The sequence below is a fragment of the Syngnathoides biaculeatus genome, chromosome 7 (genome assembly GCF_019802595.1).
Source record: "Syngnathoides biaculeatus isolate LvHL_M chromosome 7, ASM1980259v1, whole genome shotgun sequence".
Classification (NCBI taxonomy): domain Eukaryota; kingdom Metazoa; phylum Chordata; class Actinopteri; order Syngnathiformes; family Syngnathidae; genus Syngnathoides; species Syngnathoides biaculeatus.
The window spans coordinates 22,079,091-22,102,014 of record NC_084646.1 but is presented as its reverse complement, the minus strand read 5'-3'; the positions used below and the strand labels follow the sequence as shown (position 1 = coordinate 22,102,014).

The 22,924-nt window shown below is 39.1% G+C and overlaps 3 protein-coding genes across 6 annotated transcripts in view; 1 reads left to right on the top strand and 2 right to left on the bottom strand.

Annotated features, from left to right (window-relative positions):
* usp13 (ubiquitin specific peptidase 13) overlaps nt 1-10,835 on the bottom strand; it is a 59,722-nt gene extending 48,887 nt beyond the window's left edge. For 2 of the 3 annotated variants that reach the window (XM_061824988.1, XM_061824989.1), the window contains exons 1-3: nt 10,275-10,834; nt 4,699-4,824; nt 1,994-2,054 (exon numbers count right to left, since the gene is read on the bottom strand). In XM_061824988.1, coding sequence (XP_061680972.1) covers nt 1,994-2,054; nt 4,699-4,824; nt 10,275-10,385 — 298 coding nt within the window. In that variant the 5' untranslated portion in view covers nt 10,386-10,834. Of the gene's footprint in view, nt 1-1,993; nt 2,055-4,698; nt 4,825-10,274 lie in introns of all 3 variants that reach the window. The other variant, XM_061824990.1, reaches the window with a different exon arrangement.
* A 630-nt stretch (nt 10,836-11,465) lies between these two features.
* Nucleotides 11,466-18,608, bottom strand: ndufb5 (NADH:ubiquinone oxidoreductase subunit B5). Of its 2 annotated transcripts, XM_061824650.1 has the most exons (8): nt 18,067-18,608; nt 17,070-17,152; nt 15,516-15,582; nt 15,383-15,444; nt 14,073-14,179; nt 13,592-13,744; nt 13,432-13,485; nt 11,562-11,675 (listed from the first exon to the last, which is right to left on the bottom strand). In XM_061824650.1, exons 1-7 carry the CDS (start codon nt 18,368-18,370, stop codon nt 13,455-13,457), a joined length of 807 nt encoding a protein of 268 aa, XP_061680634.1. In that variant the 5' UTR covers nt 18,371-18,608; the 3' UTR covers nt 11,562-11,675; nt 13,432-13,454. The 2 variants fall into 2 exon arrangements, with proteins under 2 accessions (XP_061680635.1, XP_061680634.1); XM_061824651.1 differs by lacking the exons at nt 13,432-13,485; nt 13,592-13,744 and having other exon boundaries at nt 11,466-11,675.
* Nucleotides 18,609-18,692: 84 nt separating this feature from the next.
* On the top strand, nt 18,693-22,598 carry mrpl47 (mitochondrial ribosomal protein L47). The gene is made up of 7 exons (XM_061824649.1): nt 18,693-19,018; nt 19,318-19,463; nt 19,558-19,618; nt 19,697-19,793; nt 19,892-20,022; nt 21,757-21,852; nt 21,948-22,598. The coding sequence occupies exons 1-7, from the start codon at nt 18,849-18,851 to the stop codon at nt 22,057-22,059; spliced, it is 813 nt and encodes a 270-aa protein (XP_061680633.1). The 5' UTR covers nt 18,693-18,848; the 3' UTR covers nt 22,060-22,598.
* The last annotated feature ends 326 nt before the right edge of the window (nt 22,599-22,924 follow it).

The following is a 22,924-nucleotide window of genomic DNA, read 5'->3' as shown; positions in this document are numbered from 1 at the left end:
TAAGGTTTGTCAGTGAATGAGCAAGCCTACTCGTGCCGCTGCACAACTACATCGTTCCACTCATTTCACAACCTCAAAACTCTGTACTGCATGTCGGGAACCTCGAAAAATGAGGACCCACTATATTATGACTCTAAAGAGGAGCTTGGTCATATATTGTTGTTATTGAGCAGCCTTGTTGTACAATGACACACAGCCAACAGGATCATGGAAACATCTCAGAGAGGCAACAAAAGGATAGACTGGCTCATAGGCATGGTATGGGGCCGACCATTACCCTACATACATAAATAACATGGATGAAAACATTAATAATTAAAGATGAATGTGCTAACAACTACTTTTTATGAGGGTACTGCTAAACTGATGTGTATGTGTGTGAATGAGAGAGAAGCAAAAACTCGAGATGTTGGTCACAATCGAGGCCTAAGGGGTAAAGTGGAAGGAATTCCTCCTCCGCTGGGCCAAAGGTGAGAGGAGGGGGGCGAGATTGCTGGTCCTTGCCAAGCAGCGTCATAGCAGCAATAGAAGTGTGTTAGACTCAGTGGGGGGTGGGGGAGGTGACTGGTGGCAGCAGCTGAAGGACCGGCGAGAGACACGAGGCAGCCCCGCTGTAAACCAAGCACCCTGTGGGCCATGGTTGTGCATGTGGCGCTTTGATTTAGTACAGTTACTAACCTGACATACACATAAACGGCCTATATTTAGAATGCAGGAGGAAGAGGAGGAGTCTGATTAGTCCAAATATCTGACACTGTCAGGAACAAACAATGACGGTAGTGGTGTTTCTATAACCACGAAAATAAGTCAAAATGTATAGAATGCATCGACAGTTTTAAGTTACATGCACTGGTATTGCATTTTAGTAAAAACCATACAATAATTTTATGTGCTCAACCTTGTGCTGGTGATTTTCATTCATCTTTCACTGTGATGCAAGACGAGGCAGAATGGTATATTATTGGTTAGCACGTCTGCCTCAAAATTCTGAAGTTCAGGGTTCAAATCTCAGCTTTGTGTGGAGTTTGCTTGTCCTCCCCGGACTTGTGTGGGTTTTGTCTTGTTTGTTTCAATCATTGAATACTTTAGGAGTGAATGTGAGTCTGGATGGTTTCTTGACTGTACAGTACTTTAAGTGCCCTGCAACTACAGAAACTGGTGACCCAGTCAAATGCAACAAAAGAACATTGTCACATAAGTACTTTGTCCCTATATTTCACACAATGTGACCAAAAGTAGTGGGTCCTTTGGCTGTTACAGGAAGTAAAATTAGAGATGAGTATCCATCAATTTTTGATTGAGCAAATTAAGGTCGCAGGTGATCTTCAGGCCATCGTCAGATAACTTTGGGTGAGAAACAGGGTACACCCTGGACTGGTCACCAGTCAATGTTTTGAATCTTTTTTTGACTTAATCACACAATTTGTTCTTCGATTAACTTAACATGTATTTTTCTGGAATGAAGGAGGCAGGCCTGAGCCGAGATTCGAACATGAACCCCTTGACTGCGAGGAAGATATGCAAACCACTAGTCAGAAGGTCAACTGACTCAATTTGAATAAATGGTCTTTAGGTTGATTAGTTCTTCAATCTATTCTATTATTCATCTCTTGATATTTCAGATTATGGACAAAAAGGAAACGTTTAATTTCATGAACAATGATGACACTGATGCTATTAACAACCAATGAAATGACTAATTGATTATTATGGCTGTCTTTGGCAAAAATGAAGGAAAATATTAACTTGGTCAACCTCTTTGCAAAAATAAATTTGATCAAACTGTCTGAAAACATGTTTTGACTTTGCCATTATGGAGTATTTTATGTCAATTTTTTCATGAAAATTATATTTATAATTAACTCAGCTTTAGGATAGAATTCTGTAACAGCAAAATGTGGGAAAAGTGAAGGGTGTTAATACTTTCTGCTGGTACAGTACATACTATAAATTCTCCACCTTAAACACAGTTTGTGACACAAATATAGCTTACCCAAAAACACTTTTCCGTTCCGTCGCCTTGGGATGGCGCCTCCTGCAGCTCCTGTGGCTTTCTGCGGGAGAAAGGGACCCAAAGAAAAGAAAAAAATAAGTATTCATCATTAAATCAATCCATGACATCGTACAGTTTTCAGAAATATGTTAGCATTTGTTTTACACTTGCCACTTCAAATAGGTCGTTAGAAATAGATGCTGGCTGGTCTCGTACTGAGGTCAGCTTACAAGTTCACGGGAAAACCCCAACCACCAACTCACAGGGTCACTGTCAGAAAGTATGTACAGCGTTTGTTCCACTAACTATATCGCAGTTCATCGGTTGCGCCCCTGCTATGTGGCACATTTTTAATGGGATTTTACAGAATACTGAACTTTTTGTAATGTCCTTGCATGTAGGAATGGAGAGCCACAGACACTGATGCACATTCAGCCAAATGTTAAAGTGGGAGAACACAAAAACCAAATAAGTGCACTAATACAGAAGCTGCAGTTGACCACAGCTCTCAACCAGACACTCAAAAGTAGTCTTGCCAACGTAACATTCCACCCCACTAGGCGCCAACTCTTCAAAGCACATGCCTATCTATCACAATACACCAATGTGTACAATATTTTCTGTCTGTCCCAAAGATCCTGTTGTCTGGGGCTTCATGTCCCTGGTCCGGTCACCCGTGGAAAACAGATCTGAGGTGAGGGACCAGACTTGAGACAACCATTTTTACTCACTCACGTTCACACTATCACTGAATGGGAACTTGAACAAATGCAACCTGAAGAGAAGTCAGGGGCATGTTCCATGACACATCACTGACCAATTTTGCTCTATTTCAGCATTTACTGTACAGTCAGTATCCGGGTTACGACCACCCGTACTTACGACCACGTCCAGCAGATGCCTATTAGGTATGAATTCACTGGCAGTGCAATGTGTTGTAAGCATTTCACATTTTAGACTGTATTTCAGTTATTGCTTTTGGAGAAGCATTCATTTTTTTGTTCTGTTGTCATTTAGTAGACATTCTTTTGTTCATACACACATTGAAAAAACACACAAGCGAAATATAGTGGGGAAAACACAATAAGTTCAGACTGAGGGGCCAGACATTTGTGAGTTAGGGAAATCAACTATCTTTCAATTCAATTCTAGGACCATATTTTCCTTGCAATTTAAGTCAACTTTTCAATTATTCCACTGAAAGGCACGCCAATTGTTTTTGAATATTTGGAGAGTAAGTGGTCCACTGTTTCTGTCTCATTTTATTGGTTAATAAGTCTGAGTCTTCATGTGTAAATTACCAATTACAAAATCAACAAGAGTGAGGAAACAAAATGTTACACATCATAGACTGAGAGAATGCTGAACTACTCGAGAGCAGAAAGTACTCATGGGAAAGAAAAAAAAAAACAGCAGACATGGGAGCCTGTAGAATGTGAACAGCTGTTTCTGTTTTCAGAACCGGGCATGGAAATAGCAGCTCTTTACAAAGCACAGCTTATCTGGGAGCAATTAGAGCCAGTGAGAAAATACAGCGGAAGCTGAGGCCTCTAGTGCTCACTCAAGGTTCACTTTGGGTCCAGGACCAATTGGATTTTTGATTTTTCAACCACAGACACAACTCCACAAATTTCAACTAATTTTCAGGTCAAATGGGACACATTTATAAAAGTTAATTCCCACCCCCCAAAAAGAGGTCAAAGTAAACTTGCTCCATTTTCAGTTTCACCGATATAACCCAAAATGTCAAAATACATTATGAGAAATACTGGAAAAAGACAGATTGTTATGAATTTATCTGGGATGGAATAGCAACACAACTAAAAAAAAAGAATCTTTTTAAAAATAATAATGCGGAGTACTGTACTGTAGAATGTAAATATTCTGTTTCAGGTGTACTGCTTTATATTACATTATAGCTCAGTGCAATAACACAACATACTGTATCCAAAGAGAACCAACATAAGAACCAACAGAAGGATTTCAAAACATCTACAAAGGGCATCTGTATTTATTTATTTTTTTTTTTTTTTTTTTTACACAGAATTCTTGGTCAAAACAAAGCAACATACTTAAGTGATATTATTTGTAATATTTTCTGCTGTCCATTTTTATTTTCAATAACATTTTGTTGATGTTTTTAATCGACATGTATTAAAAATAATTAGTGACACAAGAAGCAAAAGGAGGGCATTTTTGGATGCTTAAACATGCAGCAGGGATTATACCAGGTGTGTCAAAGAGCCGGACCACTATAATTTTACCATACTTACTTTAATACTAAATAACTGAGTTCTTCCTTTTGTTTTAAAACAAAATGACATAAGTGCATTTTTAAAATGTTTACATTACTTTAAGCGTTTTATAAAACGACCTCCGATTGAAAATTTTTCTTCAGTTTGTCACCTGGATGTGCACATAACTCATCACTTTAATTATATTTCAAGGCACAAAACTTGAAGTCAAAGGTATTTGGAATTAAAAATGGTAATCCTCCACTTTAAATAAAATCAATTTATGAAGACCTTGGAATTATTACACCTCCATTTCATTTTTTATTTGAGCATAATAATTCTCAAAATTATCCTTACTCCAGATTTTACCGCCTCACGGGCTGGTTTGGGCCAGTGGGCCATATGTCTGACATTTTTACACTACTGAATGACAATGGCTAACCTCTGAGCTACAAGGAATAAGGTACTTACTTCTTTGACGTGTCGCTTGAGGTGCATGTAAACACTCTGGCCCGTTTTGCGATAGTGTCTCTCCACATGTTCTCGCCCGAAGCCCAGGAATGTGTTCATGCACACATATAGGCCTCCCTCAGATTCCTACACACGTGCACACAGACACACATGTATACATATACACAAAAGGGAGGGTAAAAGTAATGACACAACGGGGGTCAAAATTAGGGACGTTTGATTAAATTTCCTCGACTGACTGTAGGCGGAAAATAATCAATGAACTGTTTAAAGAAGTGTTGCATGTAAATCTCTTTGGATCTTCTGAACAGCTGTTTCAATGGCAGTGTTATCAAACTCCCCATTGCTGATATCAACGGCGAGACTAGGTCGAGTACTTTGAATGAGCGGAGCCCATTACCTCATTTTGGAAAGTACTGATCTGAAATTTGATCAAACTTTTTAATACATTCAAAATGACCATTTGCCAGGCAAACCAAATGAGAGCCAGCCTCAGCATTAATAGATGCTAAGAAGAACAATGAGAATGAGAAAAAGGAGGAGAAGATATTCTCATTAGTACTGTGTAATTATTATTATTAAACATTTACTCAAGACATCATAGAAGATTTATTATCAGAAAAGCACAGAACCTTTGTGAAATTATGAGTACAGTAAGAATATTTAATCGCAGGAAAAATATATTAAAAAACATTTGGCTTGTCTGTAGTTCTGTTAAAGAAGAAAGGTTGTTTATAAGGTCTCCTTTTGATTTGAGTAAAAAACAACACTGTTGGAAATGTAGTGTCAGTACATACAGTTTAAAAATGACACAAAAAAGAAACAAAAGACATTTTATTGAAAAGCTGACATTTCTAAAAAGTGTTTCATAAGGTGTCTTGTGCTCAACGAGCATCCGTCTATTTTTAACACTGCTTATTTTGCTTTGGGTCAGGGAACTCTGGAGCCTATCCCAGCAGACAAGGGGCGAAATGCGGGCTACAGCCTGAACTGGTCGCCAGTCAGTCGCAGGGCACATACAGATACCGTCACTGAGAGAGCACTAAACCCATGCTACCTGAACCAAGTCAGCCAAGTGTACCACTACACCATCAGTGAGCCCTAAGCAAGGATTTAACTCAATTTAGCACATTTAGTTATGGCAATTCAATTTTTCCAACCCAAAAATACATACGAACACAGCAAAAAATACAAAAAATATGACTCATCGCTTTGTTTCAAGATAATTTTTACTTGAAATAGAAAGACAAAAAGTTTGCCAGGGGAGTAATTTATTGATTTTTTTATACAAAAGTGGCGATTATTTTATTTTTAATTTATTTTGCGTGGTGCATCTAATTTATTAGTTTTGACGGGAAATAAAATAAAGTAGGATTTTGAGTTTTTGCATGGCTTTCACATCGTTTCAGATATACTGGGTGAAAAAAGTCTTTGCTATTCAATTACTGGAGGGAGCACTAAGAGCAAAATTGTCTTATTAGCGACACAATATGCACCATTACAAGGCCCTGCTGAGTCAATGTTTACATTCTTCTGTCCCAAAGGGTGTGCTCTCACCACAAAACCCATCCATCCATCCATCCATCCATTTTCTTAGCCCTTTATCCTCACAAGGGTCATGGGACTGCTGGAGCCTATCCCATCTGTCATCGGGCAGGAGGCGGCGTACACCCTGAACTGGTTGCTAAACAATCACAGGGCACATGGAGACAGACAACAGTCACACTCACAATCACATCTAGGGGCAATTTAGAGTGTCCAATTAAAAAAAGTAAAGTCAAAAGTTAAGGCGGCACGGTGGTGCAGCTGGAAAGTGTTGGCCTCACAGTTCTGAGGTCCAGGGTTCGATCCCACCCTTTCCTGTGTGGAGTTTGGATGTTCTCCCCATGATGAGGATAAGTGTGAGCAACTGAAAGAACAGTTCCCCTAGTTTCTATTTGTTCTTCTACAACAGTTTTTTCTTGTTTTTGGACTTTTTGGGCCCTGTAGCATCCTGGTGCCTCACAAAGGCCCATTTTTATACTACTATTACTATTTTTATAGTACAGTATGACTGTTTTGAGGGAAGAAACTAGTCATTAGGGTTGGCCATCGAGAATTGAGAGGCGATTAGCTAACTAACTAACTAACGTTCCCGTTCTCTTAAAATCCATCCATCCATTATTTGAGCTGCTCATCATCACAGGGGTTACAGCAGTGCTGGAGCCTATCCCAGCTAAATTTGAGCAGGAGGCGGGGTACACCCTGAACTGGTTGCACATATAAATAAACAACCATTCACAATCACACCTACGGGCAATTTAGAGTCTCCAATTAATGCATGTTTTGGGGATGTGGGAGGAAATCGGACTGCCTGAAAAAAAAAAACACACAAGCACGGGGAGAACATGCAAACTCCACATACTGTAGGTAGAGCTGGGATTTGAACCCCGGTCCTTAGAACTGTGAGGCAGATACTTTAACAAGTTTCCCCACTGTGTCGCCAAAAATATACATGGTAAGTTAATTGAAGGCTCTAATTTGCCCATAGGTAAGTGAGTGTGAATGGTTGTTTGTTTATATGTGCCTTTGTGTCATCAAATAATTGCTTAATTATTAACGAAAATGAAATGATTATTTAATTGTTTTATACAGATACAGCATTTTAACTTTTTTGGTTTGTATTTTTCTTTTTTTTCTCCCTCCGACCAAGCCCATCTATCTGTTTTAAAAATGAATTGCGGCCCATCAGCACAAATGATTCCTCACCTCTGGTCTTGTCGAAAAAGAAAAGTGAAATTCATTGCATGAACTGTTTGGAATTTTGGTCTAATTTTTTAAACAGTGCAAAATGGAAATGAAAATAATATTGATTTTTAAAATAAAACAAAAAAAGAAAAACAAATGATACTATCAATTTACATAAAAATAAAGCTCTCTTTCTCCAAAGAGCTTCTAGATTATCATGTCAAATACTGTATAGTGGTGAAAAAAAAAAAATTCTAATTGTAGTATGTTGTACTATTTCTAATCAATGAAATGTCTCCATAACAAGTGCAGGATGACTTAAGTGGCCTAATAAAAAGGTGTCAGTGCAGTCTAAAAAGTTGTGGCCAATCAGATGATGATGATAATAGCTTCAATTGCAACTGCCATAGCAATGCAAGCACTCACATATCACGAAAGGGTCCAAAATCAGCAGTGTAGTAGCATGGTTAAAAAAAGGGTGCCTAATATGAAAAAAAGAAAAGGTGTGCTCACAAAGAAGTACAGATCTTCTAGCTGATTTTTATAGAACTTTTCCTTTTGCAAAAGGAGGCACCTACAAAAACTGGGGACATTTGCTTATGTGGGATACACACACATACCTGTACTCATCTTTAACATTTTAATCGATTGAACAGCTTTAATGTTTCTGATTCATCCCAACTGTTTTTCGCTCATTTTTAAGACACTCCACACCACAAGATCATTACTTCAACACATGTTTAAGGATACAGTCAGCTTCAATTCAACAGGGCCACTCATATTGAAATATTTAAAACACTACAAATCATTCTCAGCCTGCTTTTTTCTGGGGGGGGGGAATGCAATATCCTTCGTGTGCCATATCTAAAAATTAAAAAAATAAAATAAAATGCAATATCCTACTTGTGCCACATCTAAAGAGCCAGTGTGATAAACTTTTAAGTGGCCCAGAGTGACATATGAGCTAGAACAGCACAAGGCTAAAAATAAAAGCCATCCTCAAGCTAACATGATGAACTCCAGACAGCTGAGTCACTTTTAAAACAGTTGAGTGAGTTTTGAATGTGTTTATTCAGAGTACAGGTTATATGCAGGAGTCATTTGACAATTATTAGCAGTATAACAAAGAAATACAAAGTTAACTGAAGAGGCACTGGGCTCTAAGACACTACTCTAAAATAGAGTGTAGGCAATCTAGAGCCTAATGCTAAGTGATTTTTATTTTAAACAAGTAAACTGTTTTAAAATATAAGCTTAACGCAAAATATCCTTCCACACGGATGAGGTACATTCTGCGCATGGTAGAAGTCATTCGTACGGCACAAATGGGCGTCAAAAATTCACACACATTCAAATAACCTGCATGTTCTAGGTATGTGGGAGAAAGCAAGAGCCTGAGCTGGGATTCAAACTTGGGGAGCTCTCAACTATGAGGATATGCGAACCACAACATCACCGTGATGCGTAGCCCGTCATATGTAATTAAAAAGGAAAACTCGCAATGTTTATTCTGACTTACATAATAATTTGGGTTAAATCATGACCAGAAGTACAGAGCTCTGTCATAAAATGGGGACACCCCTGTAGATAAATAGTTATGGTGTTCCACAACCCTCTATCCTAGGTCCACAGGTTTGTTCATTAAACAGAGAAATTGATAAAGAAGGTCATCAGTTTACAATGGTCTGATCATATAACATTAAGAGGTTATGCATGTTACACGATCAACTAGTTTGCACAGTGGCATAAGAATATGTTATCACCCGGCACAAGAGGGCATGCTGAGTTACGATCGCACTTATTGTTTTTGATTTTTTTTTTTTTATATTTATAGCCTTGAAGTGATGGTTGTTTTCTTTGTATCAATAGTCACTGTAATTAAGACTGTGTGATTGACCCATGTGTCCTAAACTTTATTAAGCCAAGGCACATCAGTATTTTATATCAGTGAAATCTAATGGCAGACTACAGGCCAAAATGGCACAAAAGGTGCATACATATTGTAATGATGATGATTACCTACTTTTCTCTGGGAGGGTATCACATTGTTTTTTTCTGCCACGATACATCTGGGATAAATGGATGAACGAGTCCTTGTCCATTCAATCCTATTTTTCAGGCCAATGAATTGAAATTATACAATATCCTGCTGCAACAGCACAGTACTGTGCATCAACAAGCGGCACAGAGGTTGGGAATCGCTGTGACAGACTACATCTTTACGGGATTTAGATTAAATTCAGGTTCGACACATGTTATAGCAACTGAACTATGTCGTGAACTGAGGAGCCTCTGTAGATAGTTGCTGTTAGTCTTCCATAACTCTCTATTCATATGGTACACAGCTTTCTACATTACACTGATGATTGAAAGAAGAGGACTAACAGCTCGGATTGAAGTACTACTCCAGTTAAGTGCTAGTCTGCACAAAGACGTTTGAATATGTCGTTACACAGCACAATATAGCACGCTCAGTTACCAGCCTACTCTAAAGTTCTTCATTTTATTGTTTTATACACGTTTTTTGTAAATAAATATTTTCAGGAATTGAGACTTTTTGTAGCAGACTGCGGCTCGTCCCATTTTACATTAAGTTTGAGTCAACGTTGTACATCGTGAACTCGGTCGTCAATGAAGGACCTAATTCAAACGGCAACCAGGAAGGTAGTAGCTAGTAGCCCAAGTCCGCATCCCGGATGCAGGCGCCCATGTGTGGCCTGAGCTTGTCAAGGAAAGCCCGTCCATCTATTCAGCATCCCCCAACTCCTCACATGTATTCAACAATGAAGATGTTGCAGGTTCACCTTGCCCCCACCCTCCCCATCCTCGGGAATAAAGCGCGCACTTACCGGGGAGTCGAAGGAGAAGGCGCACTCGCTCTTAAACACCCTGTCTCCGGTTTTGGGCACTCTGACGGTGGGCATGTAGGGCACCAGCAGCTCGCCGAGGTCTGTAGCCATGTTGGCATTCCCGCTCCTCTTCGCACAGTGCAGGGCGGCCACCAGAGCCGCGCGCTCTCAGAGGTGAGGGGTGTTATTTTTAAAGTGGCAAAGCAACACTACTACATTCCTCCGGCCATTGGAGGCAGGGCGGAAAGAAGGAAGGTGGAGGACGGCGTCGGGGGCGTGCCAATGGGAAACATCCAAGTACTGTCAAACGAATCAATCAGAAGACGTGCACGAGGCGGGATGCTATGATATGCTATGCTTAAAAAAAAAAAAAAAACACAGAGGCTCTCGTGTTTGTTTTCCAGCGTCACTTGACATCGCGTGGAAATATTTCTGCACGGGAGCCACTCCCACGTCTTGAAAATGACTCGGGCAGACGCCCACGCTTACTACTACACTGGCGTGACGACACCTGCAAGGAAACATGCAGGCATGTATTTCACACGATGCAACGGAACAAAACACTATGTTACTCCATCCGAGGAATCTGAACCTTTGTCTATCGCAGTGCGCAATACTGTACTGTACTGTACAATGATGCACGGCATACTATCGGCTCTGACCACTGATCTTTTTTTTTTTTTTTAAGATTAGTGGCTCTGACCTGTCCTCTTGTGGCCATCCGTGTTACTACAAGAGTAGATGGGCAGGAGCAGCTGTCACCTCCGAACCTTGACTGAACCAAGACATATTTTATATTAAAAAAATAAAAATAAAATATATATATATATATATATAATTCACTGGGGAAACTTAAATACTTTGAATTACAAAGTTAAAAGTGGGCAATCTTATTGAGAAAGTTATTCATAATATACAATTTTATACTGTAAACATTGGACAGTAATTTAGTTTACGTTCAATAATTCCTGGGTAACTAAGAATGCTTGTCAGAAATGTACCAGGACTGGTGTCAACAGCAGATATTGCTCAAAATGTTAGACAAAAGATTGTCAAATGATTACATTTTATTAGGTTTAATGACCAATATAGTTCTTACCCAGTGGTAATGTTGTGATCTAGTTGTTTTTGTCCTCATAAATCACTGACTTTATAAAGAATCTTCCCTTTCATATACACAAACACAAAAGGTACACATAGATATTTTATTTAAGCACGAAGGGTTGGAGAATGTACAAATTGCAAGTCAGACCAGCTCAAAATACTGACAACGGTCTGATTTAGTTATCAGGTGTTGCCTTGTGGCTGGAGTCGATGAGCTCCTTGTTGAGGGTTTCCAACTGGAACCAGGGGCCGTCTCCTCTCTGCCTCATGTGTCTGCGTACTTCCAGTTCTGTCAGCCTATCAACCACAGACAGACAGACCATCCACTAAATGAACAGTGACAAGACAGTGAAACCTTCCTCAATGTGCTGGCTCAGGAACTCCGTACACCTGTTGATCAACATGCATGTAACAGGATGTTTATTCACTAATAAGTTCCATAGAAACAATAGAGACTTTAATTACTTGTGCTGGGCTCACTACTAACAATGCAGGTTACATGTCACCTCAGTTTCTTTCTAGTGTTAATAAGAGACTACAAAAATAATCCTACCACAGCACTCAACAGTACAACTGGCTTGCTCATTTTCCCGACATCCCGTCCTGCCCTTTTGTTTCCCCTCTTACCGAGTTAGTTATTTCATGTCCTCAGAGTGTGTGTTTATGTCCCTCCAATCTACAAATAACCGTTGTATTGTTACTGCTGTTCTAATGTCCTAACTATCTTACTATTGTTCTACTGTAGTTCTCACCCGTTAGTCCCCTTGTCAAATCTTTCCCTGTCTGTCCCCGAAAACCTTTTTTTGTCCAGCTGCTTTTCAATAGCCATCAGAATAACCATCCATCCATTTTCTTTTGCCGCTTATCCTCACAAGATTGCAGGGAGTGCTGGCGCTTATCCCAGCTGTCAACGGGCAGGAGTGAACTGGTTGCCAGCCAATTGCAGGGCACATCAAGACAAACAGTTGCACTCACAATGACACCTAGGGACAATTTAGAGTGTCCAATTAATCTTGCATGTTTTTCGGATGTGGGAGGAAACCGGAGTGCCCAGAGAAAAAAAAGAAAACACACGCAGGCACGGGGGAGAACATGCAAACTCCACACAGGCGTGGGCGGGATTGAACCCGGGTCCTTAGAACTGTGAGGCCAACTCTTTACCATGCCGCCCCTCACAGGGATTGCGGGAAAGCTGGAGCTTATCCCAGCTAGCTTCGGGCGAAAGGCTGACTACACCCTGAACATGTCGCCAGTCAGTCACAGATAGACAACCACCACTCAGCGGGAATCGATCCCACGCTGCCCGCACCAAAGGCAGGCGTGTGGACCACTACACCATCAGCGACTCCCATCAGAATAACTAAAAAAATTAAAAATAAGCAGAGGAAGTATTTAAAACTCTCTTGTTTCCCAGCAAAAGTGTTTCCGCACAAAAGGGATACAGATCCACTCAATTGTGGAAGGCCATGTAATTGAACAGGACTGGTTTAAAATAAATAAATACATACATAAAAAGGAATGGTTGTTCTTATATTGCTTAAAATACATTATTTAAAATTGTGTATCATTTGAATATCTTGGTAATGACTGCAGGTACATTTATACATCTCAATCTTGTATTAGAGTTCATTGACAAAAAACTTTCCATTTTAGATTTATTACAAAACAATTATATAGAGTAGGGGATCCCTGCTCCAGTTTTCCATCAGTTTAGGAGTTCTTGGTCTGGAAATTGTTAAAGACCCCTGGTATAAACCACTGAAAAAATATTGCTTTTTAGTATTAGATTGGAGAAGCAGCAAGTTATCAGTTACTAGTATTCATGGGCAAAAACAATTATCTTGCAACACTGCAGATAACTCACAGTGCATATGAATAATAATAATATCGTAGAAAACTTAATTTAATGCATGCTTTGTGGTTCGATTTAAAAATGTAAATTACTAGCAGAGTTGTTACACGCAGATCATAATATTGCATGATTTTAATTATATCTTACGAGCTATAAAAAAAAAAATTCCATCCATCCGTTTTCTGAGGCGCTTATCCTCACCAGGGTCACGTGTGTGCTGGAGTCTATCCCAGGCTGCAAGAGGTAGGGTATACCCTGGACCAGTCGCCAGACGATCGCCGTGCATGCAGAAACAAACAACCACTCACACTCACACTCATATTCACAATTTTGGGCAATTTAGAGTCTTCAATTAACCTACCACACACGTTTTAGCGAAGTGGGAGGAAACCGGAGTGCCTGGACAAACCCACACCGGCACGAGGAGACAAATGCCACACGGGCGGGGCCGGGATTTGAACCCCAGTCCTCAGAACTGAGAGGCGCATGTGCTAACCAGTTGTCCACCATTCCACTTATCAAAAAATAAAAATGAAAATTTGAAGAAATTGCAAAATTACTTCAACAGAAGTTGAATTAAAAGTAAAAATTTGGTTGAAATTAGCCTTCTGGAAAATATTTTTAAAGAATCTGGGGAAAATACAAGTTTCACCTTTTTTTCCAAATTGAACTAAAAAAAGATTACATTTTACAATACATTCTCATTTATTCAGACACCAGGCCATATAGTGTATAGTGTGACGTTCTTTTTCAGAAAGACATTTCACCAATAACTAATTGTAAAAGAGCAGAATATAGACATTGAGAAACAATTAAAAGGACACAATAGTGCTTTCACCCACCTCATGTCTGCCTTCTCTTTTTCTATTTGGATCGCAGCCATCATCTTTTCATAGTCCTTCACTGGAGAGTCATAGAAGGTCCGACAAATCCACCTCGTGATAGGGTGCTGCAATAATAGTAAGGGGGAAGAGGGCATACAGGACATTTCAATTAAATGGTGTCCTTCACATAATTGGAGCATTTGACTACAATAAATTCTTGATCGTAATCACAGTGATACTCCACTATATTTTGGTGACAGGGACAGAGTCCTGCTACGAATAGTACAAATCATTTAATTGATGCCTCCCCTCCCTATATTATCATTTAAATTTCAAGCAAAAAAAATGTATCACAAACTATGATCCCAAAAGACTCTTACATGAATCTTTTACTCCATTGTGGTACATTTATTGTAGATTCATTCATTAAATTTGTTAGAGTTATCGGTAATAAATTTATTACGGACTTGAAACAAAGCCAAAGTATCATCCTTGCTTCGAAGAGTCTTGTTTACAGGACGAACTCCTTACCCACAGATGCAATAGTATCTTTCTAGAAGTGGCCAAAAACAACTCCATCATAACCAAAGGATGTGCCACATCATCACCAAAACTGTACCTTGTTCATTTCATCTGCTCACCCCTCCTTTTGACCTTGTGTTTTCGCTAATAAAAAAAAATAAATAAAATGATAGATAGATGAATAAATAAATAAAGAGTACGTGAGAGGCTGGTTCAGAACGTGTTTGGAGACTGTAACTGGCCTGTCTCTCACATCCTCCTGATCAGAAGAAAGACTACTTCTTGTCCGTTATTTGTGCAACTATTCCAGCAAGTTAGGTGATAAACCTAACAAAATTAATAAGGAACAGAATTGCGATTTGCACGTTGGCATGGCACTTGACCAATGTTCCACTTTGTCATGTGGCTTCTTCAAAAAATGTATTGTCCACCCTTGATCGAAAGCATTAACTCCTCAAGTGTGTTTGTCTTATTTTGATGTCACAACAGAGGTGTAACCGAAAAAAATCGGGTAATTCACCTCACTGCAATATCATCCCCGCTATTATGACAATAAGACGTCATCAGCACAGAATATACTTTGCAAAGTCAACTATGCGTCAAAATGTGAAGAGCGTGACCTTCCAGACACAGGCAAATTATAGTTAAAAACAATGCTTGTGCAGTAAATAGCAAACGTTTTTTTTTTTTAATAGTGACACTTTGAATTGATTGATTCATCAAATTTTCCATTGTTTCAAATTTTGAGGAAATTCTACACACAACAGCCTCCTATGATTGTTTGTGTTGGGGAAGATGCTGCATACCTTGTAGTATTCCCAGTGTTCAGGTTCATAACCCTCGGGGGTTTCCACCAGCTCCGCTTCACCTTCGCAACACAATCATGCTCGATTACAGTCTAAAATTAAAGAGTTGAATTCGACGTGTCAGATCACTCACCAATGAAGAGATTCACAGATGTGACAATTACAGCCATTGGAATACCGGTCAGCAGGATGTAGTATTGCTAAGAGAGAAAAGGAAAAATGGTGACTTATTGTCTCCTCTATGAATCCAATCAATTTTGCAAGGATTTAAACAGGGACATTGTAAAATGTAATTTGTTCTTTTACAAATAGTAGCATCCCTGGTGTGCCTGCTCATTAGTGATGGAATGCAAACAGTTCTCATCTCAACTATCATCACCACAATTGGTGATTGTGAAGGTATTACAAAATGAAGTCTAAACAGACAAAAAACTGATCCACCCTCAGAGGGCATTGCAAAACATTATTTTGAATGCAAAAAAAAAAAAAAAAACATAAAAATCAGCAACCCTGTGCACTTTTTGTCACTATAAATAAAACAGAAACAACCAAAGTAAATTCTCACAGAAGGAAATTGCCATAAAATTTACTTAAAATTAATAACATGGTAGTGATACATTAAACACTGGTTGGATAATAACATGGTAGTGATATATTAAACACTGGTTGGACACCAATCTAAAACTAAAAAAAAAAAAAAAAATTGTAGAGTGATGGTCGATTTCCGTGGAAAACATGATCAGCGGTCGTCAATCAAACCCTTTCATTCCCAATCACATTAAACAGTCACCCACAGCTCACACTTTGAGACAAAATGTACAGTGTAACGGGAGGCTGGGCAATTAATCCAAATTGGAGCATGCTTTAAGATGTTTATTGACACCTCAGTTGGAGTTTACTGTTTAATTAAACATACAATAAAAATAACTACCCTAATTTTTCATTCAAATACAAGACGTTTTTGAAATTGCCACCTTATGCTCAACGGAAAACCCTTTTGACAGACTACCTAATATTATCATTTATCATCAAAAATAAATGCCAAAGTAAGGCATAGAAAGTTAATATAATAGTACTGACAGGTACTTACAGTATTCTTCTTAATCTCTGATAAACAAGGTTAAATTATCACATGACTTTCTTCATATACTCTTTTTTTTTTTTTTTCATCTAACAGTAAACAAGTAGCTCCATGCGCTCCACTACACCACACTGCCCCTAAAAGGCAGGGACATCCCAAGCCAACTTTTTCACTTCAGGTCCGATATCAGCACTGTACAATCACATGCAATCACTTTTTGGTATGGAATGTTAGAAAAAGTTTGATGGAATAATATTACTCAAGCACAGAAAAATAATCAGCAACAATAGGTATGAGGAAAAAAAAAACAACCCAATTATTGATAAGCAATGGGTTACATGAAGTAAAAAAGTAAGTTTCTTTCGGCTTGTCCCTTTCGGGGTCGTCACAGCGTGTCATCTCAGATGAACGCACATATTTGTCTTTGAAAATGAAAAAAATTCTAGATAATTTTGGGGGGGTTAAAAAGAGTGTGTACCACATTTATTTGAAGTGAACTGTTGTTCTTTATGCTCTCTGTATTTTGATGCAGCAATGTCTGTGACCTTTTTCATCAATAAATCCATTTTTAAATGGTGAATAATTGCATGTCTTCTTTACACTTACCAGGAGACGCAAAAATCTCTTGTCATAGAACTCAGTGGGTTTGATGACAAACATTTTCTTTCCATGGCCCCAACGGACAGCCACTGAAAAACAAGCATTTAACTACTGAGCATGGACCGAAATGTTCCAAATTAAACTGGGTGAGAATAGGCAGGAGGTATGACCGCCTCGCAGTTCTGAGGACTGGGGCTAAAAACCCAGCCTTGCCTTTGTGGAGTTTGCATGTTCTCCCCGTGTCTGCATGGATTTTCTCCAGGTACTCTGGTTTCCTCCCATAGCCCAAAAACATACATATAAGTTTCATAGCCCATAGACAGGAATGCAAGTGTGATTGGTTCTTTGTTTACATGTATGTGCCCTACAAGTGCCCTGCCTCTGGCCCCAAGATATTGTTGTTGTAGCCAAGTACGATGGTCGTTATTCCGTATCAAGGTCCAGAAAGTGAGCCACATCGGCCGGGGCGCCCTAAAATAACTGGGATAAGCTTCAACACGCCCCCGACCCCTGTGGGGATAAGCGGTAATGTAAATGGATGGATCTTAATTGTAGTGTAGCTTTTGCATTTCCATGCTTTTAGCCCATGTACACCGACATGACCTCACATCCCTAGTGACTAATTGAGCTTTATTCCCAACTTCAATAAAGAAAAACAGATGGCAGTGTGGCAATAGTATAGTGTGCTCAAAAAATGCAATGACGTTCTGATTATAAAGTCCGAACAAGTTACAATTTAAAGTAATTTGTCCAGAATTAAAAAAAAAACTTGAGCATTTAAGTCATATGTTTAAATCATTACGAGCATAAAGGGGTCGCTGGTGCATTTAATTAAGTCATTAGATGAAGTTGATACATAGTGTTACTTCTCCGCAACACTGGAAGGCATATGTACCACGTAGCTATCATTAGCATGCTAAGAAACCCTGCCGCAAGGTCACAGGAAGAAAACTAGCTTCTGTCACGAAATTACAATAGTCGCCGCAATCGTCGTGTCACGTACCTTTTTCCGTACGCGGTATTGTTCGAGACAGTAAATTTGTCACCGCATTGGCAGATTTCAGCGGACTTAGTCTGGCAGCGACGGCTGCAGAAGCCCTGAGCAGACCGATACCCACCATGGCTACTGTGGGATGGCACTCCAACAAAACAGACTGTGATTTGCTGTCGAAGCGTCCGAAGCGGAAGCCGCCATAGTTGGTAGGGGCAAATAAAAAGCTATGTACGCAGAGATAAATACAACAAATCAAGTGGGAGCCCAGTTCCCAAAGTGAAGCCAAACTAGGACGGTCAAAGTCACACTCCATGGCAAGAAAATAAAATTTAAAAGAAAACAGAATGTCGGTACATCGTACTGCATACTGATGGGTAAAATGTCATAGAATCATAACGACAAAATTGAAGCTCCCCTTTCCATGTTTTTTCCAACGTTTTCACTTTTAGCATACAATTTGGCCTACATAAAAGAGTAGGTTTTGTAAAAATCCGTAAAAATATGGTGAAGTTACGGCTTAATTTCAATGTGCATGCATTGCCTATGATGAGATGGTCTACCTTTCCAACATGGCCGCCCCGCAGGCATGTCAATTAAAGAGGGCTGTATGCCGAGTTGACTTCTCCTCCATGCATGTATGCACATGATACTTTTAAATAGTTCTTAGTAATTGTTTTAATTTTACGATATTTTAAGTACCTATAAACGTATAAAGTCTGGTTTATTGCAATATTTTGCTGTACATACAAATAAGTAAAATTTGTTAAAATATTATCTGACCGATATGCATTATGGGTCACGTGGTGGCGGATGACAAATGCATTGTAAAGATGGCGACGTCTTGTTCAATGGGACGTATTTTGAGTCTTTGCAAGCAGTTGCAGGATGTTTGTCGAATATCTTCGCAGATAAATATTCAACGAGCTGCTAGTTTTACAAACCTCAACCCTTACATTTCCAGGTAAGAGCCGGTTGTGCGTACCGGGATACGAATTGGATGTAGTGTCCCATTAGCTTCGCGCTAACACAGACTTTCCCCCCTGACCTCTATACACATTACAGGTTGCAAGGGTGTAATGTTTCAAGTAGATAGAGCAAAGTTAAACTTTATAATCAAACCGCCCGGCAATGGTTTTCATGGTGTTATTGTAGCCTTGTTCGCATTTGTTAAGGTAAACGTGTCTATAGCAGGAATTACTGTGTATGTTCTGTGGATAATAGATTAAAAGGAACACTCGACATATTTTGCCCCCCTTCCAGGGAAAAGTTACATGTTCCCCAGTGCTGGTTCACTCGCAGCATTCCTCTGGTTCAATGTCGCAGCTTGCACACAAGCATCCACAGAAGGGGGCTGGATGAGTTCTTTGATCTTCCTGAGAACTGGGGAGAAAGCAAAGTGAAATCAGGTAAAACTCAAACATTCATATGGTAAATAGTTTGCAACATGTAGTTCACACCACTATGTGTATCTGATTTTTTTGGGGGGTTTTCAATTTGCAGGTGCACCATGGACTGCCAAACAACTGAGAACAAAGAGCAATGAGGATTTGCACAAACTCTGGTATAATTGTTTGGGTTACATTTTAATGTAATAAATCCATATATTTTAGCAGTGTTTAAAAATTTTGTCTTCTTTCAGGTATGTGCTGTTGAAAGAAAAGAACATGCTGCTCACCCTGGAGCAGGAAGCGAAAAGACAAAGAGTTCAAATGCCAAGTCCAGAGAGAATACGGAAGGTTGGTCCCATTTTTGGAGGACTTCTTCACCATACAGACAGGTTTGGCCATTGCCACAGCCATGATTATTTTTTTCAAGTTTGTCTTTTTCCTTTTAGGTGCAGCGATCCATGATCAGGCTGGAGACAGTGGTGAGTGAGAGAGAGACTTCATTGCGTCTACTCCAAACAGGCCAGGAAAAGGGCAGGCCAGGGGCCTGGAGGAGGAACGTGTTTGGATATATCTATTGGTGAGAGATAGTACACCAACACATTTGAACCATAGCTAACATTTTCTGCGAAAATGTACAACAAAAAATGAATTTGACCAAGCTGATGTAAATGGCATGTATAGTCGTCTTCTGCATATTAGCGGTTTTGTATTTGCTTGTCTGTGGAGTTTTGCTCTCTGTATGGTAGTAATAGACATGTTTTGTTCAAGACTGATACAGATTTTTAGTAATCAAAGAAGCGGATAACCAATATTTGGAGCTGATATTCATTTACAGTACAATGTAAAATATTTTCATCAAAATTTTGCGTAAGTTTCTATAAAACGGCAACACTTCATTGAAATCAATTTATACACACACAGTAATTGTCTCAAATAAGCAAGCAATGAACGAACAGTCTGTGGCGGGGGGCACTATTGCTTGGGTAAGAATACATGTCACACCACATAGTACCCAGAATGCCAAGCGATAATGCAAGAATTTAACTCCCTATTTCATTACATTTTGTTTGTGTAATTGTTAGCAGTAGTTCATTGAATGTGCCTTATTGTGTACCTTAATGAACCTTATTTATCTCACATTAATGGTTGATTTATCTTGCTTTTTTGTACTTCATAGTTTGTATGTGGAAAATTGACTTGGCAGTCTATTCTGCTGAAGAGAAGATCCTGACGCGGGATTCATCTTAAAGCAGCCCTCAGAAAGTCTTGAGTATAAATATATTTGCTAAAAACCTAGGTCTGTTAGCATTTGAGAACAGTGATGCCATTATGGGGCAATTTGTAATTCCCTGTAATGTTTTTGGAAGAGTAGTCATGCTGTAAAACTAGACCCACTTTGACCAACTTCTAACATAACAGATAATCTGCTGTGAAAAGACACCTGCCCATATTGGCCCCAATAATCATCTTGGACAATAATTTGTCACTATCATATGCATTATTTTGACTTGTGGCTTTTGTGTACTAATAATATAAATTCTAATATAAATTAAATACTTGGGGTCAAAAATCCAACAGTGAGTGTGGTCAGGAAGTGAAGAAACAGGTCCAAGCGGGATTGAACAGTTGGCGGAAGATGTCTGGCGTTCTATGTGACAGAACAATATTTGCTAGGATGAAGGGAGAAGTTTATAAAACAGTGGTGAGGTCAGCCATGATGTACAGATTAGAGACGGTGGCACTAAAGAAACAACAGGAAGCAGAACTGGAGGTTGAAGAAATAAAGATGCTGAGGTTCTCTCTAGGAGTGACCAGGTTGGATAGGATTAGAAATTAGCTTGTTAGAGGGACAGCCAAAGTTGGATGTTTTGGAGACAAGGTTCAAGAGAGCAGACTTCGATGGTTTGGACATGTCCAGAGGCGAGAGAGTTAGTATATTGGTAGAAGGGTGCTGAGGATGGAGCTGCCTTGCAAAAGAGGGAGAGGAAGACCAAAGAGAAGGTTGATAGATGTGAGGGAAGACAGGAGGACAGTGGGTGTTAGAGAAGATGCACGTGATAGGCTAAGATGGAAAAAGATGACACGCTAACGGGACAAGCTGAAAGGAAAAGAACATGGGAAATTTCAAACTTTTCTTGGTGGTGTCAATTACTTCATATTTTTACAAATTATGGATGGGTGACTATAACCTCCAGGAATTCTGGGGTTTTAACTGTAAATAAAATAGCTAATGAGCAAAAATTATGAGACTCGCTTTCCAAAAAAAATGTTCCTGTCCCTTAATTGAGGTCATTATTTTTTCTTCATCCAGGTATCGATTCAAAGAGTATGCCATTCCTTGGTATATGAATAAAAGATACAAACGTAAGAGGTTTTACACACCCAAGTTTGTTGAACCACACATCAGGTAGGATACAGCGCACAGGTAGCATTCCCATCTTGTTCTAAAATCCATATGTTGTACTATAAATGTCCCTTTTATTTCTGCTCTTTGTCTTGTAGGTTACGTATTGAGAAGTTCATGCGGGCGAAGAACAGGAAAGAAAACCTGGAAAAGAAAAAGCTGGCCAAACTTCAAGAAATGTTCCCCCAGATGAAGGTTCCAGCATCATGAAAACCATGTTATGTGTACTGTACAAGTCAGTGTCACCACACCTCATTGATGATGGACTTTCAATTGAGTAAACTGAAGTAACTTTTGTGATTATGTACCATAAACTATTACCTAACAATGTTGAATGAGTTTTTATGGGTTTCTAAGCGTGACCATAAGGTGAATGCAGTGAAAAATGTACAATGAAAATTTTCAGTTGAAACTCCCAGAGGCAACAAGGCCTATGTCAATGATGTGTTGGTACACCGTTTATGTACCACAGCGTATCACTTCAACAAAAGCAGTGCTTCTCAATTATTTCCTGTTAACCCCCCTTAGTAAGAAGAAAACAATTTGTGCCCCCCACATGACTATAGATATCATTTGTCTATAAAATTCTTATAAATACAGCTCTGCATAACATTGTATCCTTATTAACAAACGAAAAAATAAATTGGAAAAATATAGTTCAACTTACAAAAATAACTATTAACATTGGGTGACTTTCTTTTGTCTCATTGTCTTCATCTCTCTGCCTTTCTTTTCATCCCTGTTAAAAAAAATTCATGTCATGGGTATGTTTTCTGGACTTCAGATTACCTGCTCGGTGCAATAAAAAAAAAAAAAACTACGCGGCCAACTATTTGAGAAGCACTGAACTAAAGGGTCTTTAAAAAAAAAAGTTATTGAAAGTGAACTTCCAAAAGTACATATCAATATTGTGTGCGGGAAAAAAGTTTTATTTATACTAAGTTTGAGCCAGGTTTGTCTTTTTGTTGGGTGCCATACTGATCAAAAGTAATGAAAGGCAAATGGAGGAAAATATTGTTCATATGTGAAATTGAGTTGCTGAAATTTCCATAAACCACTTGTCAATCAGAAGATA

Excerpts from the sequence above, each read along its gene's own strand:
- ndufb5 (XM_061824650.1), bottom strand. The coding sequence starts at position 18,370 with ATGGAGTGTGACTTTGACCGTCCTAGTTTGGCTTCACTTTGGGAACTG. Across the intron at positions 15,583-17,069 it reads AGAGATTTTTGCGTCTCCTG|CAATACTACATCCTGCTGAC; the intron begins GTAAGTGTAAAG and ends TTTCTCTCTTAG. Across the intron at positions 15,445-15,515 it reads ATCTGTGAATCTCTTCATTG|GTGAAGCGGAGCTGGTGGAA; the intron begins GTGAGTGATCTG and ends TGTGTTGCGAAG.
- mrpl47 (XM_061824649.1), top strand. The coding sequence starts at position 18,849 with ATGGGTCACGTGGTGGCGGATGACAAATGCATTGTAAAGATGGCGACG. Across the intron at positions 19,619-19,696 it reads GAGGATTTGCACAAACTCTG|GTATGTGCTGTTGAAAGAAA; the intron begins GTATAATTGTTT and ends GTCTTCTTTCAG. Across the intron at positions 20,023-21,756 it reads GTGTTTGGATATATCTATTG|GTATCGATTCAAAGAGTATG; the intron begins GTGAGAGATAGT and ends TTCTTCATCCAG.